We start from the raw sequence: 22,781 nt of genomic DNA, 5'->3' as shown, positions 1-22,781 counted from the left end.
TGAGTAGCATCTGACTTTAAAAAATTTTTTTTTATTTTAGAGAGAGAATGTGAGCAAGGGAGAGGGGCGGAAGCAGAGAGAGAGAGAGAGAGAGAGAGAGAGAATCTTAAGCAGGCTCCAAGCTGGGCTTGGAGCCTGATGCAGGGCTCGATCCTATCACCCTGGGATCATGATCTGAGCCGAAATCAAGGGTCGAACGCTCAACCGACGGAGCCCCCCAGGAGCCTCCCTATATGCTTCTTTTTAAACACTGGGATTTATTAAGAAGGGAAGCTTCATATCCCTACGTACATGGAAGTCGATCATCAATGAGGATAAAAGGGAGGCAATCGTATAGAGCAATGCAGGAAGCAGAACTGGGTGTTCAGCATCTAGGTTGGTACCGTTGCCTTTGCCCGGGGAGGGGGGCGGTGTGTGCAGCTGGGGGTTTCCCAGCACTTACAGAACCAGTTTGCTGAGCCCCCTTACGAACTCCGCCGCCAGCTGAGATGCACCCCTTTGTCAGAGTTCTGCGTTCCTGCCCCTCTCCCGGGCTTCCAAGTTTTAATATTTTTAGCCTCTTTCCTTTCCTCCTCCAGCCCTAGGGAGAGGGGCAGCTTTCTGTAATTGTTGGAGAACTCTTGTTTTGCCTTTTCAGTGCTTCAGTTGCTGGGTGTGGTGGGCAGAATAATTGTCCCCCAAAGATATCCATGACCTAATCCCCAGGGCCTTGAATAAGTCGCCTTACATGGCACAAGGGACTCTGTAGACGTGATTACATTAAGGACTTGCGATGGGGAGACTATCCTGGGTTCTCTGGGTGGGCCCCATCTTCATCACAAGGGTCCTTAAAAGCGGCAGTCGGAAACAGAAGATCAGAGGGAGATGTGACGAGGGGGAGTGGCCTGAGAGATAGGGGGCGGGACCGAAAACCTGTAGAGGCTGCAAGAGGCAAAGAAATGGGTTCAGCCCTATAGAGCTTCCAGAAAGGAGCACAGCCCAATGACCTCTGTGTCAGATTTCTAACCTTCGGAACTGAAAGATGATGAATGTGTGCTGTTGTTAGCCACTAAACTTGCGATAGCTTGCTATAGCAGCAATAGAAAACACACACCCTGGTTAACACTTCTATGTGAAATTCTCTGTTCGTGTAACAGGTGATCATCCTCCTTGGGACCTCTTGCAGGGTGTTCTTACCAGAGCTAGGAAGAAAATAATAAGGAAGCCCTCGGGGGCAAAGAGGCAGCCTAGTAGCTCTGCGCTGGAGGCCAAGACAGAAAGGATCTCCATGGCCCCGTTGACCTTCCCCTTGGTGCTGTGATGGACGAGGAGGGAGGTGACCCAGACATTGCGGGGCACCGGCATGCTTGAACTTGGCTTCATTGACGGGGTCAGGCAGACTCCTGGCCAGGAGGGCCCCGGCGGTGCTCCCCGGGGCCACGGAGCCTAGATATCCCTGGACACCGTAGAAGGCAGTGACAGAGCCCTTACTGTATCCAGCGCAGATGAAGTGTGCAGGTGCTTTTGTTGGGAGGGCAGTGAAGAATAAGGAACAGGGGAAACACAGGAAAAGGGAGGTGAGCAGGATGTAGCTGAGAGTTGGTCGTTGGCCTTGACCAAGGGAAAGTCTTGGTCCTTCACAGAGACCACAAGGACCGCAGCCAGGGGGACAGAGAAGCATAGATCTGTGGGGGCCAGAGCCGTCCCCGTGGGGTCTTGATAAACCGGGAAAGCCGCTTTCTTTGGGAGATGGTGGTCTTGATCTGGGTTTGAGTCCTGATGGGATGATATGACATTTGTCCCTGATTTTAGTTGATCAGGGACAAGCTGATCAACTAGTGATCAGTGATACTTCCTCGGCTCTCGAAGACATTCAGGGCAGCCTCAGCTCACTGGCCGGGTTGGTCTGGATGGTGGAATCTCCCTGGCCTTCTTCCTTGCAGCCTAAGACGGTGTCTGAGGTTGCTACGGGATTCTGTCAAGCCCGGATTAATACCCTCGGGCCAAGAACAGTCAATACAGAAACTTCAGGAGAGAGCCGCCTGCTTTCTTAGGTAGAAATCCCTGACGGTTGATGGGATTCGTTCCGCTGGTTGCGTCCGGGACCCTGGACGACATGGCTTCATCCTGAGGCTTGAAGTCCTGTTCACAGCTGGCGTAGTTGCATGTTGTACTAATCAAACTAAATGAATCTGGCTAGCCTCTGTCAGTCAGATGAATCAGGTCAAGAATGGATTCTTCTAACTCCTGTGTGAGAGTCTTTCCAGAAAATGAAGCCAGCTTTCTCCTCTGTGGGTTTTACCTTCCTCAGTTTCGTTCTCTCCTCTGCCTTCTTCACTACCTTTCCTTCTTCTTGTCTCGAGTTCTGTACAGACTCTGGGGGTGGTAGGATCTGAATGAGGTCGCTGTCATGAAGATGGGGCACGGACGACCCGACACTGAAGCCTCTCAAGGTACAAACGTCCCGTCACGTTTGTTGGTTAACTACAGGCAGAGGAGCTGCTGAACACCTGGAGGTGGGAAGGTTGTGGGAAGCTTCCAGAAACATCACACCCTTGTAACGCCCTTTACTTTAGAGGCGTTTCCAAATGGAAACATTTGGACAATTATGAAACACTGAAAGCTTCCTGGTCAGGAAGTGGTCTCGTAAAAGGGGGAAACCTCTGAGGCTTAGCAACTAACGTTAGCCCGTTTGATGCTGACTACCTCAGACAAACTGAGCTAGCAGTCTGCTCAGAGCAGGAGGAAGTAAGCCTCGAGTGACATCAGCGCTGCTTTGAATGGGGCATTATATTTAGGAGTTTCTCCTAAAGCAGGGTGCTTGTGCTATAGGCAAACGCTCCATTCATTCATCCACCGGATACGTTTTGTGTCTCATAACATATTGTGAGTGTTGTTCCAGACCCTAGGGCTGTACTGGATGCCAAGGCAGCCCAAGTTCCTGCCTTCCCATTTCAGGCTCTGAGCCCCGCTGAGGTGGGTCCCGGCCCCTCCCGGCCCCACGCTAACTTTATCTGCCCTTCCCCATAGCCAGACCATGTAGCTGGACCCTCCCTTCAAGGTCTTCTCCCACTGCATTTCTCAAGTTCTCCCAGAGCTGGCCTCCAGCCCAGCAGGTGCTTTATCCTGGTGGCCCTTTCCTACATCAGAGAGAGGAGACCGCGTCTCCTCACCTCCAGGGAGTCAAGTTTCCCAAAGAGCAACAATTAGGACTGTTCAGACCTCGGAGAAGACACCACGCCAATGGGACAGAACGAAGCCGATGGGCTTCAAGGGGTGAGACATCTTCAAAGGCTCTTTTTTGACCTTGAGCAAAGGAATCCTGTGTTATACATCAGTTATTTTCCAGGAACTAAACCAGGTTCCAAAGAAGCATGTGTTTTTAGGGGCGCCTGGGTGGCTCAGTCAGTTAAGCGTCCGACTCTTGATTTCAGCTCAGGTCATGACCTCACAGTTCATGGGTTCAAGCCCCGAGTTAGGCTCTGCGTTCACAGTGTGGGCCCTGCTTGGGATTCTTTCTTTCTCTTTCTCTCTGCCCCTTCCTTGCTCATGCTTGCTCTCTCTCTCTCTCTAAAGTAAATAAATAAACATAACACAAATGTGTTTTTTTTTCTGGAAGAGAATTCCAGCAGAGCCTTAAAAATGACGGGTTACATCCGTACAAGTGGACGTGAACATTTTACTTTATGTATCAGTCCTATGAGAGCAATTTCATGCTGCTTGGATTTATGCGCCTTACAAAAAAAGCATCTAAAACATTTGTAAGCAAAACATACCAATCAATAAAAATCTCTTCAGTACAGATTCAGCCTAAGAAGAGGAGACAGCCCCCAAGGTCAGCAATTCTTGGGTATTTCAAAAGATAGATATCTCTTTTTTTTTTAAATATTTTTTAATGTTTATTTATTTTTGAGAGAGAGAGAGAGACAGACAGAACACGAGCAGGGGAGAGACAGAGAGAGAGGAAGACACAGAAACTGAAGCAGGCTCCAGGCTCTGAGCTGTCAGCACAGAGCCCGACGCGGGGCTCGAACTCATGAACTGTCAGATCATGACCCGAGCCGAAGTCGAACGTTTAACTGACTGAGCCACCCAGGCGCCTCTAGGCATCTCTTTTTGATACTCAGAAACAGGACTTTTATACAGGTTCACTTGTCAGCATGCCTCAGAGAAAACCCTCCCCATGGGAATGGGGTCTCCAAATCCAAAACTCCTATTTCCACACTCATCATACCCTTGGCCATGAGTTCATCGTTCTCTCTGATGGGTCACACATGTTGCACTGGAGACCAGCATGGAAGCGGCCAAGACTTGTGCCAAGTCTCCATCCCCCATTTAGAAGACCAGACAGACATCCAAATAGACAGGCTCTGAGATATCCATTTTTATAGTTTCTAAACAGTGTCCTGAGGAGGTAATGTTCTAGACTGTCTGAGCAGTGACTTGGGAATAGGATTTTTCCTCCATATTACTCTCCATTTTATTTTATTTTATTTTATTTTATTTCATTTCATTTCATTTCACTTCATTTCATTTTATTTTTGTAATGTTTATTTTTGAGAGAGAGAGAGAGAGCATGAGTGGGAGAGGGGCAGAGAGAGAGGGAGCCTGTCAGCACAGAGCCTGACATGGGGCTCGAACCCACAAACAGCAAACACTCCATTTTGAAAACACTATTTCCACAAAGTTTGCTGAGTGACTGTCTATGACCCATCAGGCCAGTCCTTTGCATCTCTCCTGAGGGGCTCACGGAAATGAGGCGGCAACTGCCCGGAGAACGTGAGGACAGGGGACTCTGAGCTTCTCTGATAAATTAAGCGGCATAAAAATGATACATTTCAACTGCTTTAAAATTACTGTCACCCTTGTTCAAGGGTGTAGTGGCTCGATTCTAAACCTTGTAAACTTTAGGAGGTAGAATTGACATCTGGAAGGTACTTCTGCGGATTTGTGAGTAGTTGAGAGAGGGGAGGGCTAAGAGAAGGGAGGGAGTGGGAGTGATTGGGTTTTGGTGTGAGTATCTGGGCAGGTGGGGCACCTGTTACAGAGAGAATGAAATTGGGGGTTGGTGGAAGTTGGGGGCAGGGGGTGGAGAAGCTTTCTGGAAAAACCTTCTTAGAAGAAAAAAATGCTTTGATTTTAAAAGCCTAATGTAGGGGCAACCTTCAAGTGCGCTCACTGGAAGGCCTTTGGTAACTCTGAACATTATCATTCATGGAAGCTTCGCGATCTGTTCAGTTGTTTACCCTCTCACTGTCACTGTCGGTTTGCCTAGCTTAACGTACAATATCCAAGGTACATCCTCTTCCTGTGTACTTATATTATATAAAAAGTTAGCCCAATACAGAAGGTGCTTTCTGGCTTCAAAACTAACAGCAGCACTAGCTCTCTGGTCCTTGTGAAATACCTGCCACCCAGAATCTTCTGATCACCAGGTCCTTTCTCTGGAGGGTAAGCAGTACTATGTACTTGAGAGAGATGTCTTTTAAAAAAAAAAAATTTAATATTTATTTTTGAGAGAGGGGGAGGGGCAGAGAGAGGGAGACACAATCTGAAACAGGCTCCAGGCTCTGAGCTGTCAGCACAGAGCCCAACACAGGGCTCGAACTCACAAATCTCGAGATTGTGACCTGAACTGAAGTTGGACGCTTAACCGACTGAGCCACCCAGGCGCCCCGAGAGAGATGTCTTTGAAAAACCTTTGGAAGCCTCTTGGGATAGATTTATGGTGACCATATTTCTTCACCAAAAATGTTGACACAGGGTCGGATATCGGTAGCACATTTGAAGTTGGGATCGCTCTGGAGAGCCCAGCTTATTTGGTTCCCTTGAGATGGAACTAGGGGGAGTATGTCTACAGAATTTAGTCCTCAGGATGAGCAGACTCTGGGTGCTCTCCTCCCAGGAATATCCCCTTGGACCAGATGTCTCAGACCGATGTTTTCCCCTTAAGCTGTAACTTGGTGTTCTAGACCATTGTCCCAAGCCTGGGGCCTCGTGTTCCGGCTGATGTCACAGGGGATGTGGGAGGCCCTGCTTCTAAAGAACCTAAAGCCTTGACCATTGCAGGGGCGCCCGGGTGGCTCAGTTGGTTGAGTGTCAACTTCAGCTCAGGTCATGATCTCACCACTTGTGAGTTCAAGCCCTGCATCGTCAGGCTCTGTGCTGACAGCTCAGAGCCTGGAGCCTGCTTTGGATTCTGTGTCCTCCGCCTCCCCGTTCCTCCCCACTTGCTCTCTCTCTCTCAAAAGTAAATAAACATTAAAAAACAACAACAACAAAGAACAGCCTTCCTTCCTGATCGACACCCTGAAATCCCCATTAATCTATATTATTTGTGATTTTGTAAGAGAAATCAACTTCAGGTAGCTTACAAGAAAGGAATTCATCCCATGAACTCAGCAGTACCTCATGGAACCCGAGGCCAGAAAGCAGCCGGACTCCTGGAAAGCACCGGAGTGAAAAGCTGCCCAGAAGCCTGGAAGGTACTGTTTCCCCTTCCTGTGCCTTTTCTCCAGGCATCTCCTTCCCTCCTATTTCCTAGCAATTAGACTTCTCTGCTTTCCACTTTTCCACTCACAGCGGTGGCCCCTAGAGCTGTTAGATTTCCATGAACCAACAGGGTCAGGTGCCCGGAAGAGAATAGATTCTTTCTTGGTCGCATTCCACCGTCTGGGGAAATGTCTGCTGAGTCTGTCCTATGCTCTGTTCTGAACCCAAGTCAGGTCCGAGCTGGGTGGTTCAAACATGGCTGCTGTGGGGGCCACACAGCCCATGAGTTGAGTCCTGGGCAGAGTCTGCTCAGGACGATGAGGGTGGGAGTGAGACTGGGCCCCAGTAGGGAGGTCTGTTGAGGTCCTGTGGGTGCTTGCCATTTGGTCGCAGTCCCCTTGGATCTGTGGGGATTGTCATTATTTTATACTCAGTACACTTCCCACTTTTTATTTCAGAAACGGCTCCTTCTCCATTGCATGCGGGCCGGATAGAAATCATCCAGTACTTGTCCCTTTGTGATTCGCTTATTTTACTCAGCATAATGTCCTATAGGTTTATTCATGCTGTAGCAGGTGCCTGATACTCCCTCCTTTTTAGGGCTGGACAATATTCCATTGTATGGATGCGCCACATTTTGCTTAATTCATTCATTCGTTGATGGACACTTGAGTTGACTCCACCTTTTGGCTCTTGGGAATAACGCTGCTAGGAATGTGGGTATACAAAGATCTCTTCAAGATCCTGTTTTCGATTCTTTTGTGCACATATGCAGAGGTGGGATTGCTGGATCCTATGGCAATTCTATATTTAATTCTTTCGAAGAACCACCATACTGTTTTCCATAGCAACATCATACCCCCTTTTACATCCCCTCTAACAGTGCACAAGTGTTTCAATTGCCACATCCGCACGGACACATTTTATTTCCTGTTTTGTTTTGTTTTTTTCTTTTTGGGGGATAGTGGCCATCCTATGAGTGTGAAGTGGTATCTCATTTGCGGTTTTATTTTGCACTTCCCTAATGATTAGTGACGTTGAGCATTTTTACATGTACTTATTGACCATTTGTGTATCTTCTTTGGAGACTGCTATTGAATTTCCACTTGAATATGCCTATTCTCATCCATTGCCCAGTTTTGAACTGGGTTGTTTATTTTTTGCTGTTGAATTATAGGAGTTGTTTATATATTCTGGATACTAACCCTTTATCACATGTATGATTTGCAAATGTTTTCTCCCATTTTCATGGGTTGCCTTTCACTCTGTTGATTGTGTCCTTGGATGTAAAAAAAGTTTTAAAATTTGTTGTAGGGCAAATTTGTTGTCTTCTGTTGTCTGTGCTTTTACAGTAATATCTAAGAAATCATTGCCAAATCCAATGTCATAAAGCTTCCCCCCTATGTTTCCTCTAAGAGTTTTATAGGTTCAGCCCTTACGTTTAGGTCTTTGATCCATTTTGAGTTAATTTTTTTTAAGTTTATTTATTTTGAGAGAGAGAGAGAGAGAGAGTGAGCACAGGACAGAGGTGGGGGGAGAGAGAATCCCAAGCAGGCTCTTCACTGTCAGTGCAGAGCCCCATGTGGGGCGCAAACTTTGAAACCGTGAGATCATGACCTGAGCTGAAACCAAGAGTTGGACACTTAGCCGACTGAGCCACCCAGGCACCTCAAGTTAATTTTTGTATGTGGTGTGAGGTAAGGGTCCAACTTCATTCTTTTGTGTGAGGAGATCCAGGTCTCCCGGCATCATTTGTTGAAAAGACTGTCCTTTTCCCCATTGAATGGTCTTGGCACTCTTGTCAAAAATCATTTAACTACATCTGCGGGAGCTTATTTCTGGGCTCTCTATCCTATTCCTTTGGCCTATATGTCTGTCTTTATGCCAGCATCACACTTTTTTGATTATTTTTGCTTTGTAAAAAGTTTTGAAATCAGGAAGTATGAGTCTTCCAACTTTATTCTTCTTTTTCAAGATTGTTTTGGTTATTTGGAATTCTTTGAGATGCCATATGAATTTTAGGATGGATTTTTCTATTTCTATAAAAAAATACCATTGGGATTTTTTATAGGATTGCACGGAATCTGTAGTTTGGTTTGGGTGGTACTAACATCTTAACAATACCAAGTCTTCCAGCCCATGAACACAGAATGTCTCTCCATTAATTTGTGTCTTCTTTACTTTCTTCCAGCAGTATTTTGTAGTTTTCAGTCTTTTGCCTCTGTGGTTAAGCTAGTTTTTAATTATTTTATTCTTTTTGATGCAATTGCAAATGGAATTGTTTTCATAATCTTTTTCAGACAGCTCATTGTTGGTGTACTAGAAACGCAACTGATTTTTGCTTGTTGATTTTGTTAATGTTTATTTATTTTGAGAAAGAGAGAGAGAGAGAGGGAGAGAGAGAGAGAGAGAGAGAGAGAGAGAGAGAATCCCAAGCAGGCTCTGTGCTGGCAGAACCGTGAGATCATGACCTGAGCCAAAATCAAGAGTCGGATGCTTAACTGACTGAGCCACCCAGGCGCCCCTGCCTGTTGATTTTGTATTCTGCAACTTTTCTGATTTCTTTTATTAGTAGTTCTAACAGTTTCTTTTGTGTGTTTGTGGAATCTTTAAGTGTTTGTGGAATCTTTAAGGTTATCTATATATGAGGTCATGTCATCTGTGAACAGAGATTAAGTCTTTTATTTCTTTTTCTTGCTTAATTGCTCTGGCTAGATGTGGCACTATGTTGAATAGAAGTGGTGAAGGCAGACATCCTCTCCTTTTGGAACTCCAGTGACACAAAGTTTAGATCTTTTGTTATTGTCCCCCAGGTCCTAAGACTATGTTCCTTTTTTTAAAAAGAAAATTATTGGAGGGGGGGCACCTGAGTGGCTCAGTCGGTTAGTGTCTGACTTTGGCTCAGGTCAGGATCTCACGGTTCGTGAGTTCGAGCACTGCATTGGGCTTTCTGCTGTCACCATGAGCCTGCTTTGGATCCTCTATCCCTCTCTCTCTCTCTGTGCCCTTCCCCCATTCACTCTCTCTCCTTGTCTCAAAAATAAATAAACATTAAATAAATTAAAAAAAGAATGAAAATTATTGGGGCACCTCGCTGGCTCAGTCAGTTGGTAGGGCATGCAACTCTTGATGTCAGAGTGGTGAGTTCGAGCCCCATGTTGGGCATAGAGATCACTTAAAAAGAAAAAAAAGAGAAAATGATTTTCTTCTTGTTCAAATTAGATAATTTTATTAGCTATCTGCACGCTCGCTGATCCTTTCCTCTGTATTTTCCACTCTGCTTTTACGCTCGGCCAGTGTTATTTTTGTCGTCTGCTGACTTTAGTTATTGTATCTTTGACTTCTAAAATTTCCAGTTGGTTCTTCTTTGTCTTTTTCATGTCTTTGCTGAGATGTTTTTACTTTTCCCATTTGCTTAAAGAGAGCTTGTAATTGCTTGTTGGAGCATTTATATAACTGCTTCACAATCCTCGTCAGATAATTCCGACATCTGTGTTGTCTCCGTACTGGTATTTGCGGATTATCCTTTCTCATTTGAGTATGAGATTTCCTTGGCTCTTGTTATGAGTGATTTTGGATGGTATCCTGGGCATTTGGAGGACAAGGTTATGAGACTCTCCCCTTTTTAGTATCTATTTTAGCAGGCAGTCCATCTGTTTATATTAGGAACGCATGTCCTGGCCCCCTTTTGTGGGCTATGTTTTAAATGTCAATTACTTTTCAAAGCCTTTGCTATGCTCTTGTGGGCTGCTGCTTGTGTGTTACCCACAGGCCGGTCTGAAACCCGGGCAGGATTCCACACCAAAGCGGAGCTCTCAAAGCCTTTGCTGTGTTGATCCTGGTCAGTTTTATAAATGGGATGTGTCCAGGACTTGATGCTCTGATTTAAAGCATCCCGTTCTGCCATGGATTTGTGGCCTCTCCTCTCCCCACCCCCACCCCCAAATTCATGTGTTGAAGCCCTAACCCCTCATGTGCTGATATTGGGAGATGGGGCCTTTGGGAGGTGATTAGATTTGGGTGAGGTCAGGAGGGTGAGGTCCCGGTGATGGGATTGCTGTCCTCATTAAAAAGGCCCCAGAGAACGTTCCCCTTCATTCCCTGCCCATGTGAGGACACAGTGACAAGGTGGCGGTCCGCAAGGCAGGAAACGACGCTGGCCCTGAGATGGTGGACTCGCCTCCGGCACCGTGACAAGATGGCATTCCTGCTTCTCTCCCCCTTTCTTTCCCAGCCCCCCACGGCCAGGGCACAGAGGCCTTGGTGTAGACCTTCTCGCTTCTCAGAAGGTATCTGCAGAAGTATCTGCAGAAGTTCCTGGTGGCTTCCCCTCCCTGTCTCCCCACCTTCCGGTGTGGGGACACCCTCCAAAACCAAGGTGTTGTGGCACTCGCCTGCCGACACCCTCGGGAAAAGCTCCAGGTTTCCCAGCCAGCAAGGCCGGGTGCAGACTTCTGCGAACTCAGCTCCCGCTACCCTTTCTCCTCACTCCTAGCCTAGCTGTGCTGTCAGGACCCACCAGCCCGAACCTCACCTTCACCCAGGTCGTGTTTACTTAACTAGCTTTTTTTTTTTTTTTTACATTTTTTTAATGTTTATTTTTTTGAGAGAGACATAGAGTTTGAGCAGGGGAGGGGCGGGGGGAGACACAGAATTCGAAACGGGCTCCAGGTTCTGAGCTGTCAGCCCAGAGCCTGATGCGGGGCTCGAACTCACAAACCGCGAGATCATGACCTGAGTCGAAGTCGGACGCTTAACGGACTGAGCCACCCAGGCGCCCCTTAACTAGCCTGTTCTTAAGAAGCCTCCCCTTGGGGCACTTGCGTGGCTTAGTCCGTTAAGTGGCCAACTCTCGATTTTGGCTCAGGGCTCAATCTCGCAGTTTGTGAGTTCAAGCCCCGCGTCGGGCTCTGCACTGACAGTGTGGAGCCTGCTTGAGATTCTGCCTCTCCCCCACTTGCTCTCTCTTTCAAAATAAATAAATACACTTTAAAAAAAGAAATAAAAGAGGTCCTCCCTACACCAGAAGAACGGGTCACCTAGAGAGTGGGCACCTTTGCCTGCTGTGGCTCTCAGTGCGAAAGTCCCCTGCACTCCATGGCCTTGACTTTTCTGCCATCTTGCTCAGCCTGTAGCCTCCGGGGCCAGCGCTTCTGGGGTTTCTCTGTGGTGTTCTGGTTGTCCAGCACAGTGCCTGACGCGTGGGAGAGGAGTCATGGAAAGAACCTTCACCTGTATTTCCTGCCTCACTCCCCTGCATTTAGCCCCACCGCAGTTCATGAAAACAAGGCTTTGCTCCCAGAGCCTCTCGCCTTCGAGCCCTGACTTCTCTTTTTCCCTCTGTGTAATTCCTGTTTTCCTCCTACCCAGCAAAAATTCCTCTTTCATCACCGTGTTCTCACATGAACCCAGCTGGAATTCGTAGTTTATTCGTTGAATTGAATCCCATGTTGAATGAGACACCGTAGAGGGAGGGAGGGCTCTGAGCCCTGTTTTCTGGATCATGTGGGTAAGGGACCTGGGCAAATGTTCCCCCAGCACTTCTTTTAAAAAAAAAAATTTTTTTTTTAACGTTTATTTATTTTTGAGACAGAGAGAGACAGAGCATAGACGGGGGAGGGGCAGAGAGAGAGGGAGACACAGAACCCAAAGCAAGCTCCAGGCTCCGAGCCGTCAGCCCAGAGCCCGACGCGGGGCTCGAGCTCACAGACCGTGAGATCATGACCTGAGTTGAAGTCGGAAGCTTAACCGAGGCGCCCCTCTCCCAGCACTTCTTACCTTCAGGTGGCTCCCATTGCCAGGATGAGCCTTCTGGGCTCCCTGGGGGTGTGGAAGGAAGCACTCTCTGGCACATGAGGGCCCTTAGAGGACAGAAGCACCATATCTGCTCTGTTCAGGATTGTCCCTACCTTGCCCTCGGTGTGGCATGGTAACACTGTGCCTCCAGCTTTCAGATATTTTACAACATGGTCTCTCGGAGCCCTTGCGCCGGCCGGAAACTGTTGCCAAGGCCCAGTTTCAGTCTGCGCTTCTGGAAGCAGCAACGCTATACCGGAGACCTGAGATTCTGCCGGGAAGTGACTGTGCCATTTCAGAGTCCGGAATGTATACAGCAAACACTTTGTTGGGTGGCCAGATATACCTCAGCCAGAGAGCTAACCAGTGCCAGCGTGTGGGACGTAAAACAAAGCCACGAGGGGCGTCCGGCTGGCTCAGTTGGAAGAGTGCGTGACTCTTGATCTTGGGGTTGTGAGTTTGCGGCCCATGTTGGGTGTAGAGATCACTTAACAACGAAATATCAAAAGATGATAATAAATAAAATAAAGCAACGAAACACAGGGCGTGCACATCCGTGGTGGCCGGGCAACCAAGTTTTATTACAGTTATCCTGATCTGATCGAACGGTTCAGGAGGCCAATTAAATTCACACGCAGGAGAAATAGCCTCAGATCAATCTCTGGGCAAACCTTATCTTTCCGGCTACTCACAATATTGCTTTTCTTTTAAAACAATTTTTTTTTCAACGTTTTTTATTTATTTTTGGGACAGAGAGAGACAGAGCATGAACGGGGGAGGGACAGAGAGAGAGAGGGAGACACAGAATCGGAAACAGGCTCCAGGCTCCGAGCCATCAGCCCAGAGCCCGACGCGGGGCTCGAACTCACGGACCGCGAGATCGTGACCTGGCTGAAGTCGGACGCTTAACCGACTGCGCCACCCAGGCGCCCCTACAATATTGCTTTTCTTGCAGATGGGTACGTGTCTCATAAAAAGAAAACAAAGGAAAGGATCACATGCTGGGCGATGTTTATAAAGTGTGACCAGGAAGATCAGCACCCCGCGTGGGCTTAGAATTTAAAATACGTGGACGTCAAAATCGGAAGGTAACGATACAGAAATGAAGCATGCTGCATGGAACTCTGGTATTAAATAACCTCATCTTTAGGGACACTTGAGGTAATATGCCGGCCCCCACGTGGAGGGGACCGACTTGGCTGATAATTCCCAGTTGGCACCCGGGAGGACGCGCGGGTAGATCCGTCACGGGTCGGGGGCAGTGTGACATCTGTGTGGCATAGCTCAGGGACTCGGGCATTTGCATGGACTCCTCCCGGCGCAGTGACCTCAGTGCTTTGAATCCTCTTGGGTCAGCGCAGCGAGGTGCTCCCGGCCAGCGTTTGCCCGCTTTTTGGTCTCATCTGGGCTGTTCTGAAGTCTCAGCTTTGCTTCCAGTCTCTGCCTCCATCCTTCTCTGAGCCTGAAAATAGACACCAAACACGCAAATGGAGCAGCCATTTCCACGGCTGTTGGCTCAGGGATGCTTCCTCCCCCCCCCCCCTTTTTTTTGCCCCCCTGAAGGTGTCTGTGTGTGCATTCAGGTTTTAAAAGGTATGCAGAGCACATGCAAATTTAAATATATGCATATTTTCTATTTTGTAGGTACATCTTTAGCTCTCACTTCTGTTCAGTCTCTTCTAACCTTGACCCTTCAGACTTTCCCTTTGGGGTTGCAACGTCTTTAGAGTTGTGGAGGGGGGAACCTGTCAGTCTAGAATTGTTCACTCGGCAGAGCTATCTTTCAAACACAGAGGTGAAGTAAAGCTGTCTTCAGCCATGCAAAAGCGGGAGGAACTCGCACCAGCAGCCTGTCCCCACATGACATGTTAAAGGAAACCCGTCAAGCAGAGGGAGAATGGCCCGAAATGGAAGTCGGGATCTGTGCAATTCAGTGAAGGGCGATCTCGTAGGTGCATATTACTAATTTTGTCTCACTACTTAAATCTCCTTAGGGCACCTGGGTGGCTCAGTCGGTTGAGCGTCCGACTTTGGCTCAGGTCAAGATCTCACGGTCCGTGAGTTCGAGCCCCGTGTCGGGCTCTGTGCTGACAGCTCCGAGCCTGGAGCCTGTTTTGGATTCTGTGTCTCCCTCTCTCTCTGGCCCTCCCCTGCTCGCGCTCTCTGTCTCTCTCTCAAAAATAAACATTAAAGAAAAAAATTGAAAAAAAAAAAGAAGATAGTGTCTGAAAGCAAAACTGTCAATGACGTCACGTGGGGTTTATGACGTGTGTGGAAGAGAAACTTTACTTTGCACCGTTGGAGGGGGAGCGGGGGGCTGGGCCACCGTAAGGCTCCCACACCCTCCCTCCGGGAGACCAGGCGGCCCTCGAAGACACATGGTGATGGAGGCCCTAAAGCGACCCTGAAAATAACACAAACAGATGGCGTTAAAAAGCCAACAGAGGAGATAAAATGAAATCATAAAATACCATTTAGTTAACCCAAAAGAAGGCAGAAAAGAGATAAAGGGAAAACAGCACAGATGAGCGAACAGGAGACAAATCACAAGCTGGCAGATTTAAACCCAATCATGCGCATTAACGTTGAAGATGTAACCGCTGATTAAAATGAAAAGATGTTGAGTTGAATAAAAAATGATATTGAAATAGAGGCCGCCTACGGGAAAATCGCTTTTTGTTTTATTTTATTATTTTATTTTATTTTGATAGAGAGAGAGAGTGCGAGCAAGTGGGAGAGGGGCAGAGAGAGGGGGAGAGAGAGAATCCCAAGCAGGCTCCATGTTCCATGCAGAGCCTTACTTGGGGGTCGATCCCACAACCCTGGGCTCATGACCTGAGCCAAAATCAAGAACTGACTGAGCCACCCAGGCGCTTAGGAAAGTCACCTTTGATATGAAGGTGGCAATAGGTTAAAATCAAAAGGAGGGGAAAATATGCTATCTTAACCCTAATCAAAGAAAGCTGAAGTGTAATACCAGGCAAGGTAGATTTCACAGCCAAGAACATTACCAAAGAGAAAGAGGGTCGTTTGGCAACAAGGGGGTCAATTTATCAAGAGGACGTAACGATCTTAAACATTTGTGTGAAAACAGAGCTTCAAAATACACGAAACGAAATGCGACAGAGCTGTTAGGAGACATAGACAGATTTGCAACGACAGCTGGATTTCAATACCCACATTTCAGAACAAGAGGCAAGACCTCAGTAGGGCTGTGGAACTCTGAACGACACTACCAACCAACCGCTCCCCGCTGGTGAAAGGCGGGGACTCTCCAACAGCCCTCTCCTCCTAGTGTCCGTGGGAAAAGTCATAAGGAGAAAATGAAGGCACGGGGAGATCTGCGGGCTCACCCAGAGACCACAGGGGCGGGGGCCGTTCCTCTGGCGTCTGGTCTCTGCTGTATTTAATCCTGGACTAAGTGGCCACGTGCGGGGGCGGGGGGGGGGGGGAGCTGGGGGTTGGGCGGGGGAGAAGGAACTGACATTATCCTGTTCCAGCCTCAGAACAGCCTAATGAACTGGGCCATCTCCTCCATTTTGTGCCGGGACAAGACGGATTAGCGGGTAAGAGCAGAGACCCTCCGGAGGAGGCCACCGGGTTCAAATGGGAAGAGGAGGAGAAGGATGAACAAATTCGAGTCTCGCCGTCCCACCAGCCAGAAAGCGTCCCCCTGCGGTCTTCCGTTAAGTTGCATAGACGGACACTGTGCATATACATTGTCATGTTTTTTTAAAAATTTTTGACATTTATTCCTTTTTTGAGAAATAGTGTGAACAGGGAGAGGGGCCGAGAGAGGGGGAGACACAGAATCCGAAGCAGGCTCCAGGCGCCGAGCTGTCAGCACAGAGCCCAACGCGGGGCTCGAACCCACGGACCGCGAGATCATGACCTGAGCCGAAGTCGGCCGCTTAACCGACTGAGCCACCCAGGCGCCCCTGTCATGCTTTAACAGACTGGAGCCGGTTTGCTCATCCCTCGGCGTGCACCTCACTTTCTGCATCTTCCTTAGGCAGTTCCACCGCACTTGACGCCTTCTGTGCGCTCCCCGGGGCAGGGGGGGTGGGGGAGGGGACACACGCGTGCACGGCGTGCTGAGTGGCCTGGCCTGGGGAAGGAAGGTGGCAGGGACCACAGAAATGACTGACCGCCCACCTCAGCTTCTCAGACAATCCCCGGAGGAGATGCCCTAACACGGCGCTCCAGCAGCGAGGACAGCCCGCTTCCCCTTGCCCGTGGCCAGGAATGCGGCCCAGCAGCTCTCCATACGTGCAAGAGGCTGGGTTCCCCTTGGGACTCAGGAAGGCGCTTGGAAGGCAACAGCGAGTCTAAGTAGCCCAGACTGGTGCATGTCGTTGGCCCAGCAAGCACGCACTGGCAGCGTGGAGTCACGGGCCCTGCCGTCGGGCCGATCCCCCCGGCCATACACAAACTGTGCCCTCTGCAAACAGACGGCGGCTGAGCTGTTCCATGGGGACTGAGGACCCAGATGGGCCTGTCCCCTCACTGGCTCCGAAGTGGAAGTGGCGCGTGCGGGTGGTGAGCCGCCGAGGTCCCCACAGCCATGGCGGCCCCGGGTCTGCTCAAGGGAGTCACCGCTCTGCCCTGGGGGTGGACTGGTTTGGCTGCCGCAGGGATGGGGTGGACAGGTCTGGCTGCCGCAGGGATGCCCGGCAGAGGGGTGACCGCCCATCAGCCCCCGTCAGAGAACCTCGCAGGGTGTCCCGTGTCTTCACCCAGACGAGCCCTGAGAATCGGTCACAGTCTCCTTTGCTTGATTGCTCTTTACAGGCTCATCTGCTGACCTGCTCCCCAAATTTAGGGTGACCCTCATGCACTAGAAATGGTGCCAGAGGGGAGATTTTTCCATTTCTAAAGATACGGATCAAAGGGTACATTTGTTAATGTAGAAGAATTTTAAAAACTACTGCCCAAGGGTGCCCGGATGGCTCAGTAGATTGGGCGTCCGACTTTGGCTCAGGTCATGATCTCATGGTTCGTGGGTTCGAGCCCTGCATCAGGCTCTCTCTGTCAGCGCAGAACCTGCCTCGGATCTTCCGTCTCCCTCTCTCTGCCCCTCCCCAGCTCTCGCGCTCTCTCTCTCTCTCGAAAATAAATAAACATTAAAAAAAAAAAAAAAGCAAACAAAAAAATTTGCTGCCCGTAAGTATAGGTGATGGCAGGAACATACGCCAGGAAAATTAAAATAATGATGTTCTCTAAGATGCCCATCTGGCATTCTTCTGGGGAAATAAATTTTGCTTTAAAAAAAAATAGACAAACAAGGGCAGTAATGCTTCACCCATGTGTGTTCATGGCGGAGATGCTGACAGCGGGGAGGTTGTGCCTGGGGGGCCGGGGATATGGGAATTCTATCTTCCGCTCAGTTTTGCTGGGAACCTAAAACTGCCCTAAAGAATAAAGTCTATTTTGTTTTTAGTGGCGTCTGGGTGGCTCAGACGGTTAAGCGTCTGCCTTTGGCTCAGGTCATGATCTCACGGTCCGTGAGTTCCAGCCCCGCGTCGGGCTCTGGGCTGACGGCGCAGAGCCCGCTTCAGATCCTCCTCTGTCTCCCCCTCTCTCTGCCCCTGCTGTGCTCATGCTCTTTTCTCTCTCAAAAGTAAATAAATGAATGTCTATTCTTAAAATCGAATGAATAGTAAAATAAATAAATAAATAAATAAATAATAAAAAATAAACAAACGAGCCACGTACTTTCTCAGGGCGCTTTTTCCCAGGCGATATTCCTCCGACTGTCGGTAGTAGGTCTGCTTGCCGATCTCCTGTTCCCAGAAACGCTTGAGCTCGTGGCAGGTGTTTCCGCAGAAGACTTCCCGGCGGACGTACTGATTGTTCATCCCCTTGAAAAGGAAAGTATCAGTCGAACCCCCGTGGAACACGCTCCCTCAGACTCTGGGGGGGTACAGACTATTTGAATCCAGCCCCTGCCACTTATCTGAGGGGGTCCTGGCCAGCGGCAGAACCTCACGGGGGTGGGGGGTGGGGTTGGCCACACGGCTTGTCGTCGGGATACAGTGGTGTGAATGCCGAAGTCCCCCCGCGGAGCGAGGCCTGGCAGAGACCTCTGCCCTTCCGTCCTCCTTCCGGAAGAGTGGGCCTTCTCAACTCTGCATCAGCAGGTGACGCGTGCCAGGCTTGGATGCACGGTCTAGTTCGTTATCGATGCCCGCAGCACCCCCGTGAGTGGGCGTTACCCTCCTCATTTTATAGGGGGGATGTGTGACCAGTTACAGAACTTGCCTGTGTCCCCATGACTGTATCTAACAGAAGGCAGGCTGCATACTTCTGCGTGTCTTCAAGCCCTTTACTAAAGGGGTTTGTCACACGTGACGGTCCCAGTGTCTGATACACGTGGAGCCGGCAGCTTTGAGGTGTGTGTGTGGGGGGGGTGTGGGTGTGGGTGTGGGTGCACGCACTTGGGTGTGGAACGCTCCAGGTCAGACACTCAAGAACGATCGCTGTTTTACACGAAGAAACTCTGACCCACTCCCAGACCTCACTGGGTCCGGGGGACAGGTCAGAAGCAGGGACCGGAGGGGAGAGGGGTGCAGGGTGAGGAGCAGCGGGCTACTGGAAACGTCCGGAGAGACGCAATGACCGTGCGGTGGAGGCCAGGTTAATGGAAAATGGACGGGTTCACAAGGCATCTTGGGGGGTGGCCAACTCCACCTGCCAAATGCGGGTGAGGGGCTGTCGGTGGAGACTCTGACGCCTGTGCAAAGATGGGAAGCAGCAGAGGAGGGGTGCTCGCGGGGAGGGGCCTTGGGCCATGCCGGGCAGAATCTGAGATGCCTGGGTGCTACCACCCAGGGGAAGAGGGAGACGGGCATCTGGACCTAGGGTCCGGAGCTCAGCCTGCTGGTCTGGACCACAGCTCTCTCGCAGAGATGGACTGGGGTGGTGGGGCGGGGTGGAAGGAGAGAGGGTCTGAACCCAGACATCGACCGTGGGCCTGTGTTCACACCTTCTGCTTGTCAATAAATTTCTCTGGGCCTCAGTCTCTTCACCTTTAAAATTTCCCTGAAGATCAGTGGGCGCCTGAGCGGCTCAGTCGGACGAGCATCCGACTTCGGCTCAGGTCGTGATCTCGCAGTTTGTGGCTTCGAGCCCCACATCGGGCTTTGCGCTGACAGGGTGGAGCCTGCCTCTAATTCATTGTCTCTCTCTCTCTCTACCCCTCTTCCGCTCGTGTGCTCTCTCTCTCTCTCAAAAATAAACATTAAAAAATAAAATAATATTTCTCTGAAGATCACAATGTAATCGTGGATGTGAAACTATTTAGCACTGTATACATTTCTGAATAAAGACAACGTTTATAGTTCGTCAACCTTAGATTGCACAGGGCATGATACTATAATTAACAGAGAGCAATAATCACTCCTCCAACTCTCTATAGGAAAGAAAGAATTCCACTTCTCTTTCCTTCTGGATCAGCGGCTATTGACCTTGGCTGCCCGTTGGAATCTCTTGGGGAGCTTTACAAAGACCTGACGCCAGGGCTTTACCCCCAGGGCGTCCGATTTCAGCGGTCCGTGGTGTGGCCTGGGCATCAGGGATTTTTCAAGCTCCCGCCCTGTGATTCCAGGGTGCCGCCAAGGTGAGAACTGCCATCTTGAATCCTGTCCTCTCGTGCTGTGGTCACATCTCTGTCCGGCGCTGGGTCCAAGGAAGCCGAGGTGACGAGGGCTGGGCATAGAGGCCTAAGGAGTATAACAGTCATAGCCATCTTGCAAAGTAGGCACTATTTTCCCATCTTGCAGGTAAGAAAACTGAGGTTCAGAGGTAGCCATCTGACTTCATCAAAGTCATTCAGATGGTGAGTGGGGCAGGTGTCCTACTCAGGGCCCAGGCTCCATCCACTGCCCCTAGCTGTTGGCCATGGAGGAGGAATGTGACTCTCCTACCCCCCGGAAGTGCTCAGTGATCTCGTACTTTCCTGGAAATATAGCAGAGGGCTCACTGACTGCAGTGAGCCCCCCTGCCTCAGAGCAGAATTTTTCAGAAACGGATCTTTCCTGTTTCGTCTCAATGTCTTGAGCGCATAGCCGTGCTCAATAAATACTTGTTGAATTGACGAAATCCCCCACCCCCCACCCAGTATCTTTAATGATTCCTCTGCAGTGCTTTGGGCATCGAGGGGAAGTCTGCAGGGACAGTAAGAGGGACACTGTCACGTCACCTTGCCTGCCCACTGGCCCTGGTGGACCTGGCCAGTGAATGTGGCTGCAGAACATGTTTCTCAGGGAGGGCAAAGGAAAGAACCCGCTGATCCTGAGAATTGTGAGTTCATGTGAAGTTTCTGGCGTGTAGGGGAGAGTCGGTTTGGGGGAGTAAATGCTCATTAGAGTTTTTTTCCCACAGAATTCGTGAAATCTCCTCTCGCCTGTGGCGGGCGTGCGGGTGTACCTGCTCTGCCCGCTTAACGCACAGTGTTCCCTGCTCACTCCCGGGGCACGGACTCCCGACCCAGCAGGCGGGAGGGTAAGAGAGAGGAGGACGGGCACCCTGCAGCGGTCCCCTCAGAGCTTTGAGGTTTCCTTTATGCGTCCTGCACCTCCGTGTTGTCATCTGTGAAATGGGATTTTTATGAAGGTTCAATCAGATCACGCTCCTGAAAATGCCTGACACAGACGTGTGTCCCGCATCCTTCTAGGTGGCCCTCTGATTTTCTCAGGCTGTTGCCGGGCACAGGGACGTCATTAGCCATGGCGAGTAGAGCATAATCGAAAACCCTAAGTTAAGTGTCACCTTTCCTCACATGTACATAATATCGAATGTTTGGCTTCTGGACTATGTGGATAGGATTCATTTGGCTTTGTTCCTGGTCTGTTGGGCTCCTATTTAGGGACACTTAGATGACAAGGCAGAAGCTTCTCAGGTTTTTAGATTTAGATTAGACAACGTCCCATCTAGGGTCACGCTCAGAAAGCATTTGGTAAAAGCTTGTGACTGGTGTCATTCTTATGTCCTTTCACCTCTGATACACCAGAGATGAGCCTCACCACGCCCACTCATCGGGGGGTGCCCACATGTGTAAGAAGGAAGATCCGATCGTGTGTTCCCGAGGGAGAACCGAGTCCCTTCTGGGGTGAACGCTGGCGTCTATCTCCACTTCTGTCTCCACCGTGTTACTTTACAACCTAACCAGCTGTTTTGCTGGAAAACGCCGACGCCACTATGGTGCAAAGGAGCAGGCTCTCTAAGAAAAAATGCATCTTGCTGTTGGACGAGCCACCTCATCCTCTTCCTAACTTTCAGCCATCGTCCCCGATATGACCAGCACGGTGGCGGCTGCCGTTAACCAGTTGTGTAACATCAAGGAGGCAAAATTAATGACAACTTTTAGGAAAACACACAAGTACGAGAGGAGAGAGGGAGTTAAAGACATCTGGGACTCCTAACCCCCCAACCCCAGGGACTGGTGATACTAGGATGATTCAGGGTCCCCTCAGGGGACTTCAGGTGTAACAGGGGGTGAGCTGTGACGGGAGCTGAAATGGGGGGTGGGGTGGGGCACAGGAAGAGTCACCTGACCCGGTCTGAGGGGTTCAAGGGCCTGCAGGATGAGTGGGTGGGAGCACCCAGGGTGCGGGGAGGAGGCCCTGCGGAGGCCGGTGATGAGAGCCCCCAGAAGCAGAGCCGACTGAGACAGAGGGGCGTGGCCTGGGGGGGGCAGGGGAGGGGGCTTACTGCAAAGGGGCATGAGGGACTTTCTAGGGTTCTGGAAGTGTTCTGTATCTTATTTCTAGAGATGGTTTGCCAAAACTTATCAAATCGTACACTTGAACCGGGTGTATTTTATTCACATAGGTGATGCCTCAGCAGAAGCGGAGAAGAAATGTCTTCTGCCTTTGGACTCGAGATGCATCCAAGTTCCCTGGTTCTAACCTCTCTGGAGACTCTGGCAGCACGTAGTGTTGGGGGGTTAGCCCCTTGCTCCACGGGTAACACGTGTTCCTGTGAGCGTGTGTGTGTTTCCATTTCCCGGCTTCCAAAATGGAGACAGCTCCTGTACCTCGAGGGAACGAGGCAAGGAAAATATGAATAGCTGGAAAACCCTTTGGAAACAGAGGGCATGGTCCTTGATAAAGAAACAGCTCAGGATGCGTGAGGGGCTCAGTGGGTTAAGCCTCTGACTGTTGCTTTCGGCTCAGGTCATGATCTCTCGGTTTGTGGGATCGAGCCCCGTGTCGGGCTCGGCATTGACAGTACGGAGCCTGCTTGGGATTCTCTCTCTCCTTCTCTCTCTCTGCCCCTCCCCCGCTTACCCTCTCTCAAACATGAATAACCTTAAAAAAAAAAAAAAGAAAGAAATGGCTCTGTTCTCTCCATCTCCTCCACCAAGAATACCATCACCAGTGCACTCCCACTGAGAGAACTGGTCACATTATTTCCAGCCGATCGTCACCAGCTCGGAAAAGCCTGTAACTTCAGGGCCAATGGCGAACTTTACGTCACAAAATCAATTCGTGCTCCAGGAGAGTGACGGCACG

General features: G+C 49.8%; 1 protein-coding gene across 1 annotated transcript; it reads right to left on the bottom strand.

The window, feature by feature from the left end:
* Positions 1-13,596: 13,596 nt before the first annotated feature.
* On the bottom strand, positions 13,597-18,131 carry FAM240A (family with sequence similarity 240 member A). Its single transcript, XM_047828266.1, has 2 exons — positions 17,983-18,131; positions 13,597-13,729 (listed from the first exon to the last, which is right to left on the bottom strand). The coding sequence occupies exons 1-2, from the start codon at positions 18,123-18,125 to the stop codon at positions 13,597-13,599; spliced, it is 276 nt and encodes a 91-aa protein (XP_047684222.1). The 5' UTR covers positions 18,126-18,131.
* Between the last annotated feature and the right edge of the window lie 4,650 nt (positions 18,132-22,781).

Source organism: Prionailurus viverrinus, chromosome A2 (genome assembly GCF_022837055.1).
Source record: "Prionailurus viverrinus isolate Anna chromosome A2, UM_Priviv_1.0, whole genome shotgun sequence".
Lineage (NCBI taxonomy): Eukaryota > Metazoa > Chordata > Mammalia > Carnivora > Felidae > Prionailurus > Prionailurus viverrinus.
This window is presented reverse-complemented; position numbering and strand designations above follow the sequence as displayed.